The sequence below is a fragment of the Bombus impatiens genome, unplaced genomic scaffold (genome assembly GCF_000188095.3).
Source record: "Bombus impatiens unplaced genomic scaffold, BIMP_2.2 scf_0058, whole genome shotgun sequence".
In the NCBI taxonomy this organism is placed as follows: Eukaryota; Metazoa; Arthropoda; class Insecta; order Hymenoptera; family Apidae; genus Bombus; species Bombus impatiens.
Window position 1 is genome coordinate 158,664 of NT_176477.1, and position 10,093 is coordinate 168,756.

The 10,093-nt window shown below is 27.2% G+C and overlaps 2 protein-coding genes across 9 annotated transcripts in view; both read right to left on the reverse strand.

The window, feature by feature from the left end:
- Nucleotides 1-376: 376 nt before the first annotated feature.
- Nucleotides 377-3,400, reverse strand: LOC100749390 (protein SET). 2 transcript variants are annotated; one of them, XM_003485416.4, is made up of 5 exons: nucleotides 3,024-3,400; nucleotides 2,086-2,275; nucleotides 1,364-1,569; nucleotides 991-1,255; nucleotides 377-857 (listed from the first exon to the last, which is right to left on the reverse strand). In XM_003485416.4, exons 1-5 carry the CDS (start codon nucleotides 3,279-3,281, stop codon nucleotides 832-834), a joined length of 945 nt encoding a protein of 314 aa, XP_003485464.1. In that variant the 5' UTR covers nucleotides 3,282-3,400; the 3' UTR covers nucleotides 377-831. The 2 variants fall into 2 exon arrangements, with proteins under 2 accessions (XP_003485464.1, XP_012249123.1); XM_012393700.3 differs by having other exon boundaries at nucleotides 1,364-1,560; nucleotides 3,024-3,398.
- Nucleotides 3,401-5,508: 2,108 nt separating this feature from the next.
- The window catches only part of LOC100749508 (carnitine O-palmitoyltransferase 1, liver isoform), a 14,950-nt gene continuing 10,365 nt past the window's right edge, over nucleotides 5,509-10,093 (reverse strand). For 4 of the 7 annotated variants that reach the window (XM_024372268.2, XM_033324670.1, XM_024372267.2 and 1 more), the window contains exons 10-16: nucleotides 9,239-9,304; nucleotides 8,688-8,750; nucleotides 8,297-8,411; nucleotides 7,854-8,123; nucleotides 6,494-6,643; nucleotides 6,214-6,423; nucleotides 6,033-6,137 (exon numbers count right to left, since the gene is read on the reverse strand). In XM_024372268.2, coding sequence (XP_024228036.1) covers nucleotides 6,033-6,137; nucleotides 6,214-6,423; nucleotides 6,494-6,643; nucleotides 7,854-8,123; nucleotides 8,297-8,411; nucleotides 8,688-8,750; nucleotides 9,239-9,304 — 979 coding nt within the window. Of the gene's footprint in view, nucleotides 6,138-6,213; nucleotides 6,424-6,493; nucleotides 6,644-7,853; nucleotides 8,124-8,296; nucleotides 8,412-8,687; nucleotides 8,751-9,238; nucleotides 9,305-10,093 lie in introns of all 7 variants that reach the window. The other 3 variants (XM_033324669.1, XM_012393631.3, XM_012393605.2) reach the window with 3 other exon arrangements.

A 10,093-nucleotide genomic window follows, 5' to 3' on the forward strand; every position in this document is an offset into this window, starting at 1 on the left:
CTTTATACACATTACTATGTTTTGCGATATGTTTCCAATTGACATTCAAAATAAATTCAATTACTGAGAATATATTAAATTTACCTTCACTTTCTTTACACTTCTAAATTAATAAACGAACTGTAACTGTAAATTACGATTATAATTCATAAACGTATTCTAATAATAAATTACAAATCTTAATAAATGTATCACACACATTTTACTATTTTAAAAAATTAAATCTCTCCACGATAAAAATCAAATACTGTATATTTGAACATATATCTATTATACTGTCACTCTCAAAAATATTTAAAACACCTCGTTCCGGAAGTAGTGCGATGAAGTAGATTTTTGTGACAAAACAAGACGAAAAGAACACCTGTCCACTGTCTCGTTTATATCTTATAATTTATTCTTTCCTTAATGTAATTGTATCACGATGAAGATGAGCAGGTGTTCTTCATCGTACACCTACTCTATAGAGAATGACTAGGCCATATGAATATAACTAAGGAATTCGTTCTGTATTGCGGTATAGTTTTAGAACAAAGTGCAGTGTGAAACCTATCTAATTTATCTCAGACCATTTTTTCTTTGTTTCGGCACAATCAAACAAATATTGTACTTTTGTACGTACAATTTCCTTCACGCCGATAAAGATTAGGTCTACTGAATTCTGTTTTCTACTTTATTTTCCCAAAATTGTCCCAAGGTTTATTCATATGGCTCAATATTTTCAGTTCTACAAACTTTATTTATTTTCAATCAACCTGATGTGTATTTTCAGCGATCCTTTTTTTAGTGTCTATGACTGTAACCAATATTGTGGAAAACCAACTTTATATTCTATTCTGGTTCCTCTCCCTCGCCATCTGTAACATAAACAGTAATTATAAATGTATTAGATACATTAGATACATTAGAAACTTACGTATAATAAATCTACTATTTCTATTACATTATAAATGTAACAGAAATATTAAAGAAGAAAAATATCGTCTATACCTTCACGATCCACTTCATCATCTACCAATAAATCATCCTCTTCGTTTACTCCATCATCTTCATCATTCACAGCCTCTTCTTCCTCGTCATCTTCATCTACATCATCTTCGACAACAACTATGCTATCATCTCCTTCCTCACCTTCACCTGCTTCATCACCTTCGTCCGCACCACCATCTTCTTCTTCTTCCTCTTCTTCTGTATCGCAATCTTCACCATCACCTTCAATGCCATTTTCAACATCCATATCTGGTGCCAAATAATACTAAAACCAAATAATTTTGTATACAAAAACCAAATTTTCTATGTGATGAAGTCCAAATATTCAATAATAATAGATCTTTTCTTTTAATTATAATATGAATAATTTTACCTGTAATGGATTAGGCCACATATCATCTTTAATTAACTCTGCTATTTCATCTGAACTTGGATCTCCATGATCCGTAAACCAATCAAAAAATGACCTGTGTTTTAATGGCCTTTTACGACCTTTTAACGGGGCTTTGGTTTTTGCTCTTTTTGTTAAATCTGCACCTTCTTTCCAACGTATGGGTGTACTTTGAGATGCTGGATCTCCTGCAAAAATGCAGGAGATACATCAAAACTATGATTATTCAACAAGGGGTTTAACATCCACTTACAACTTCTTCAAATTGTTTGTGTTATAATTATAAATAAGACAATACAATAAAATTATTTTTTAATTCTTTCTATCATGTTAGATATAAACCTTATTAAAAAAGCTTATATGTATTTGAGAATGTATACTACAAACTTTGTCATTCTGTACAAACAAAGCCTGTAATTTTACTTTATTTAATAACTTATTTATGTTACTTATTACTTATATTACCTACATTGTTTGAACATATAATTTAATATTGAAATTAATTAAATCTGTATAAATAATTTAATATTATTCTATAAATCAGTAACTTTTGAAAATTATATTAAAAATTAAAATTTTATAGAATATATAGTAAGAAATCATAGTTTTAAATATAAAATAAATAACTAATCAAAATTGATAAAATTAAAGTAATGTTAAGAGACAATTTATAAAATAGAATTTAGATTTAGAAATGTGCTCACCAGAAGAACCTAGATGAAACTCCTTTGTAAGGACATCATTTTCAAAATATGGGTTTTCATCAAAATGAAAATTAATTCTATAACCTGATTTAATATCTTCAAATTCTTCAACTTCTAATTTATTTAAAAATCGAAGCGCATCTTCTTCATCTTCTTCCAATATTTCTGCTATTTCCTTATTGTTTACAAACTACAGATTCACTAAGGAAATGTACATTAACTTGTCATATCATATCTTTAATGTTACGATTTATCATATTTAATCTTCATAATGTACAATATATTAACATATACATACATATTATTATGTTAATGTTATGAACGACTTATTTCTGAATAGTAGAAGTATAAAATTTTATATTCTGGTACTTTAAAGTAATTTTTAATGTAAATTAAATAGAACTACATATAAACTAAAAAAATAAAAAGAGATAGGAAAAGAATAATTGTTCAATTGATCTAACATTGTAAACATAGAAGAAAAGATCATGAAAGAAGAAAATATTTACATTTGAGTAATATGAATTACTAATTAGAATATACAACAAAAATATACTATAAAAGAAAAACATCATTGTAAACATAGAAGAAAAGATCATGAAAGAAAAGAAGAAGAAAGAGAAGAAGAAAATATTTACATTTGAGTAACATGAATTACTAATTAGAATATACAACAAAAATATACTATAAAAGAAAAACTACACGCATATTTAAGGTAATGAACCGTATTACTAGAACAACGATCATGTAAAACATTTAAAAAAAATAAATATATATTGCATTCCGCGTGACCGCATGTAGTTATACATACTTCTATAGGTATACAAGGAGGCAAGATGGCGACTAGCGCCGGTGGACGCCGGCATTGCCGAGAAACGTCAAAGATATATTAGTAACTATTATTAGCGAAACCGTAATGTCATCATATGGAAGGATACAGCAGTGACCCAAAAATTGGGTATCCTCTTAATAATGTCATTCCGTTTCTGGAAATAGGGCTTACGCAACTTATTATACTTCTTCTCGACTTCGAGGATTTCATCGCTGGCCTTCTCATTGAGGCCATCGATTTGATTCTGACACCCGTCAATCTCTTCGAGTGTCTTTTGTATTTCAATGTCGTAATCGCGTGATTCAACACCCTCCCCCGAACCTGGATCCTCTAATTCCTTGGCTTTCTTGTTCGGCGAAGCCATCGTTCGACCCGCGCTCTTGTCACCACACCACTACTCTCTGTTTATTTTCAGTACGCACTCACTCCGCGTTCGTCACGCTCGTGCTCGTGTCACGAATTCGCGGCGCGTAAGCAAGCTAAACTACAACCATAGGTTTGATACCTCATCTAGACGCGAAACTACGCTACTCGAAAAACGAAAGTCTTACTACGTTATCTGAAACCATTGTGAAATGTAGAAATTGTAATATTTCGTTCCGACGAAATATTTTTATCACATCGCATTTCGTATGTTATGTGTAACATATAAATTTTACTTTCCCTTACATAAGCGTACATTTTGAAAAATATTCAAGGAATAAAATAATGTAACGATATGTATACGCTTTATAGCTTATATCAATTATATATACAAAAGTATGACTTAGAATATAAAGATAAAAAGATACAAATATAAAAGACGACTTTTCAATATAAAACGATATTTATATTCACCTTATTGTATAAATAGTATTGATAAACCAAAACCTAAAATAATAATTTAAAAATGTTTATACATTAATGAATTGTTAAATTTTTTAATTCTTTAGGTTTTAGACTTTTATTTGAGCATTTGAAAAGTTAAAAAATTTTGTCTAGAAACCGAAAAATTTATCGGTCGAGACATAATTAAATATCATATACGGGGTGGTTGGTAACTGTTGCTACAAGCGGAAAGGGGGTGATTCTACGCGAAAAAAGAAGTCGAAAATATAGAATAAAAATTCTTCGTTTGAGGTTTTGTTTTCAAGAAAATCGACTTTGAATTTTCGCTCGGTACGCGTGCACTTTATCACGTCTCGTTATAACGAATCTCACTGTAGATCGTTGTCTCGATGGAAAAATTTACAAAAAAAAATTTTTTTAAATTTTTATTCTACATTTTCGACTTCTTTTTTCGCGTAGTCACTCCCTTTCCGTTTGTACCGCCACTTACCAACCACCCTGTATACACATAATCTATACATACATACATTTCAAACGCAAATATGTCAAGATTAAATGTTGAGTGGTTATTAAAGTCGGTGTATTTGTTTTTTCCTGTTCTACAAGAACACTGAAGAATAAATATAGAATTAGGTTCTGTTTAAAAAAATACTAGTAGCCTTAAAATCCCATCAAAAAATTATCATGAGGAAAAACTATTTCCACCGTCAGGTTCTAAAAATTCCCAGATATTCAAGTCTGTAATACATCTTTTCAATAGTTAGTCACTATTTGGTCCTTATAACATTTTAAAAGTAATCACTAGAAATATTTAAACGAAAAAGTTGAATGATCTTTTCATATTGCCTCTGTGAATATGTTTTGTATGTAATATAGTAACTGATTACTTTTAAGTTTCAGGTATTTCAAAAGATATAATTTTATGTATTATTAATACATTTCTTTTCCTTTGTTCATTATGATCATTTAATTATTCCACGTCCAAGGTATGTCGAGTATTTATAAATCCAAATAGTTGCATCTTATTATCATATATTTCATTTTTTCTGTTTACATCAAATAGAATAACATATTTACCTTAAAATTGTAAATTCGAGTAATAAAATTATAAAAGCACCAATACCTTGAAATACAGTTTTAATAAAGATATAGTAAAATGAATAATATATAAACTACTTATAACATTAAAATTTTGCATTGATAGGTTGCTGATATAGATCTATGGCATATTATTTAATATATTTTAAAACTAAATATACATATACATATATATATATGTATATATGTGTATATATATATATATGTATAATTACATTTTGTATTACAAATAACACGCGTTATAGCTAATACGCAGTTAATATAAAACTTATTGTTAATCAATTACAATAATTTTTCTTCGCATCTAAAATATAAAAATAGTAGTTATTGATTGATTCTACTGCAATACTAACGGTATTTGAATATTAATAATGATTTGACATATATAATATATTCGCAATTTCTGATGGTTTCACTAATAATAATCATTTTGTAGATATATTGAATATGATTAGAACTCGTATAATTGATAAAATTGGTACAAAGTTAAAAATATTAAATTACTTTATATATATATATATTTATATATATATAAAGTAATTTAATATATTTATTTATTTATTTATATCATAGAAAATTTAGTTATACAATGAATTAAACTTTCGATCTTCTACTATATAGAAGAGATGAAACCGCTTACAAAATTTAATACTATTCTCATTGCATAATGAATACACAATTTTACTATTCAAACAGCAGTCTGTTTGAAAATTTCGCACTACGTTTCTTAGTTTTTCTCTATGTTGTTTACTAAACTTTACTATTAAACGCTCAATCTTCAATAAGTTTTACAATAACCTCATTTATAACAATTTTCCTGAGAGTAATATAAAATATAAAAATAGCAGTATGTATCTCTTTTTTCTAAGATAGTTTTCATAAAAAGTTTAATGACAATATTTTTTAATCATTATTACTATAATTTACAAATGTTTTCCATTCAAAAACGTTTTCCATAAAATGCTTATTATAAAAATAAATATAATTAAACTTTGTACGTTTTTAAATTTAATGTACGCTGTTAAAGAGCATGAAATATTAATGTTTAGTGTTTTTTCTGCAGACAACGTTACAAAAGATACATTTTGAGTATGTAAAGGGATCATCTTAAAACATTTGAAAAAAAAGGATTAAGATTGAAACTTTCTACTAGTATACTGTAACTGCATCTCTTTTTGCTGCAGAATAATTATGTAGAACCATTCTTTTGAGTTTGCAGCTTTTTTCTTTCAAGAAACAGATTCTTCATATCAGCTAATGCTTTTTCTATTTGTTTTGCAAATCTAGCTGCATTCTAAAAATAATTATATAAATATTTTAACTATGAGTGAAGTAATTACATAATAATAATAATTTATATAATTGCTTACTGTTTCTGGAGAATTACGTTTGCATGAAATATGGAAAAATATAAGATTTTCTCCAGCAATAATATACGAAACGCCATAACCATCATCAGCTACAGGACCAAAGCCACCTCCTGCAGAGATACAATTTGGATGTTTTTTCAAGTTTATTAATGATGTTTGCCCATGTGGCGTTTGTGAAGTAGATAATTTCCATGGTTCACTTAAAACTTCCTGAAGGAAAATTTCTTTGAAATCGTCTGAGAAAAATCATATAATCGTATTTCTTTCTTGCAAACATTACCTTTAAGAAAGGAGAGTCTACTTCTAAATATTTAGATACTACATATAGACAAAATAAATGTCTGTCTATTCCTTTACCGCACATAGCATCTTGATAACCTTTTTGATGCTGTTTTGCTGCTGCCATCAATAAATCATACTTAGTCTCAACCTGTAAGAAGAATACAAAATAAATTACATAATACTAAAATAAATAAGTTAAGTTGATTAAAACTATAACTTTTTCAAATTGTTTAAAAGACACGAAAAACAAATTATATTACTATAGATATTTATATAGTTAATTAGTTATTAATACATGACTCTGTTTTAATTAATTGAACTCTAAATAAATATCAAGGCATTTTAGTATTTTGATAAAAGTTGATACTTGACAAAGAGTATGAAAATATTAAAAGTTGATATGAAACCAGAAACAATAAATTTCTATTATTAAATTATGATAGAAGAACTTTCTGACATAATTAATTATATACATTACATTACATTAATTACACATATACATTACATTAATAATTAATTATATATATTACATAATAATAGTAATAAAACTCAGTAATTATTTACAAACCGAACGACTTCACCGATTTCAATAATCTTGAGATGTCAAGGTCAACATTTTCAACTACTTTTCCCTCTATAGATGTTACCGCTACTCGATTTTAGTTTCCAAGATATTTGCAAAACTTTCTGTTTCGATAATAATATGATTTTGATAATCGAATAATCGCTTTTTCCAATTTCGAATATCAATAATATAATATAAAACTTACTATGAATTGTATTTGTCTTATTATTTAATACCCTAAATTATTTTTAGCATTATTAACAGTAGCGTTATCATCCCACAATTATCTATGCCAAATCAATTGATTTTTATCTATGCCTAACTGATTGCTTTTTCCTTTCTTATGCGAATTGAAAATGATTATCGAAAGTAAATTAGGGTCATGTAAAAATACGGACATTTTAACATCATTCAAAATCGGTAAACCCATCTGCTTTGTAAATAATTATCAAACTTTCTAATATAATAGAACTATTTTAATATAACATATTAAATGTAGCACATTAAAGCTTTTTTTTACAGTAAACCTGTTTATAAAAAACATTAATTTCATACCAAATTATGTCCTGATAATTAACTGTTATGTTCTGATTATTGAATTGAATATCAATATCACAAAATATTTTGAATGAATTTTTTGAAATAAAAAGTTCGAGAAATCGAGATTTTGACCAATATTAAAAATTTAAGTGCAACAACTTGTTCCTGACAGCTTGAAAAATTGTAATATAAAAACGTTTACACTGGTCTATATAAAACTTTTGGTCCAAATAAATTTTATAGTATTACTTACAGTTGTGTTTTTACTCTCCATTGCTTTTACCCAATTCGTAGATTCAATTGTACATGGCCTTACAGTTTCTGTTCTTCCTTCCCGAAACAGTCTAGTCATAGAAGCTTCATAAGTTAAATTAAATTTACCAGAATCACGGAAATACGCTAACTGTAAGGCCATTTGTATGTATGCATCTGGTGACATTGAATTAACTTTCATAAACCCTTTACCGTACGCATCATGTACATAAATACGTAATTCGACATCATTTAATAAGTTCTGTGCAACCTGATAATTAAAAATGTTGTTAATATAATCAACTTTTTATTGCACAAAATAAATCAGAAATATCAAATGTAGGTTAGTATTTTAGTCATGGATTTATTAATAATTTTGAATTTTGATAGAAAATAACTGTAAATATGCATGTAAAAAGAAGTTTTTAATTTCATGTCTATTACTTGGTTTGATTCTTCAATTGCGGCTATGCACTTTGGATTCAAATCCCACTGAAGTCGAACAGGAGGTGGAGGTGTGAACTCTGGTACTCCCTTATTATATCCATCTTCCTTATATCTATAATACATTTGAGCAATCTTTCAAAACATGCAATATGAAGAAGTTGTTAAATTTTATATTAAATATATGAACATATATTAGTAAATCATATTTGCACAAACAATATAATATAATTACATAATAAAACACCAACAGCTTTTTAAGAAAGTTATTAATGCATGAAGTATAAAAAATAGTTATTAGATTATGTACATAGATTAAGAATAATAATTATTTGAATACTTATGTAGCATTTGATAATTAAAGACAGAGAAATATAAGAAAAAGAATTACCCCATTTCCACATCATTAGCGATAACATATTCCCATAGAGATCCCATAATAGGTGCATCAGCCCTAACAAGCATATTGTAAACAAAATTTTTTTAATTATTGTGCATAAAAAAGATATTAGAATTCTACCAATTAATAGAATCAGTAATGATAAAGATGTATACATAAAACAGATGAAAAGAATGTAAGAATATTTACAGATTTTCAGAGATCTATAATCTTTATATCTGAAAATTACACAAAATGTGTAATAATAAGAGTTACTCATACGTAGAAATGAATTATAAAAAAGTACTAAACAATTGTATGTATAAAAATATAATCATATCTTTATTTTATTTTTGATTAATTTTAAGCATATTTTATGTACTTGTGTTAAATAGATATTCCTGAAACTAAGAACATGTTATGTAAAAGTTGAATAAATTTCACGAATCTTCCAATTATCTTCAAATAATGTATTGCAATTAGCTTACGAAAGGTAGGTAGAGTAGGCAAGAAAAGCAAGAGACATGAAGAACACCCTAAAAGCTATGAACTTAATTTCTTACTCTCTATTGGTGATCTCCTGAGATATCACGTATTCCCACATATGCGACATCACTGCAGCATCTGCCCTGCTCATAACTTATCATTATGTATCAATTTCAATGTATTATGATTTTTTAATAATCAAAGTAAAATATTAATAGTCAATTAATTTAACTTTCAGATAACAGATTATAAAAATATATCATAATATCACTTGTGATCTGTGCAAAGCATTACATACATATACAATTTAAAATCCTACTTACATAAGTACAAACCGTACTTACATAAAATCTTTGATATGTAGAATTCTATGTATCAGATGATAACATATAATACAACATTGTTGTTGTATTACATGTTGTACTAAATTTGTAAAGAACAGAGAGCACAAAAGCAATATTGAAATATTATTCATTTATAAGGATTCATGGTGAATTTGGAGTAAAGGGGGCTCATTACGAATTTTGATGGGCTTTGTTCTAATTGCATCATTTATATATGTCGGGGTATCATTAGAATTTAAGGCGCGTAACGATTCTTCGTTTGAATTAACCATTGTTTTACGAAACAGAGATTATATTTACGCGAATATACAAGATTTTACAAAATATTATGAATAATGAGTTTGTTTAATGAATGATAAGATTAACGAACGATAAGTTTAACTAATGATTAGATTAAAGAATAATAAGTTTAACGAATAATAAGAGGAACGAATAATATGTCTTACGAATAATAAATTTAACGAATAATGAGATTAACGATTAATAGGTTTTACGAATAATGAATTTAATTAACGCTATTAACAATGTTCCGGGGTTCAAACGAATCCACGGTCAACGGGATAACTCTTTACTATGCGTAGAATAATT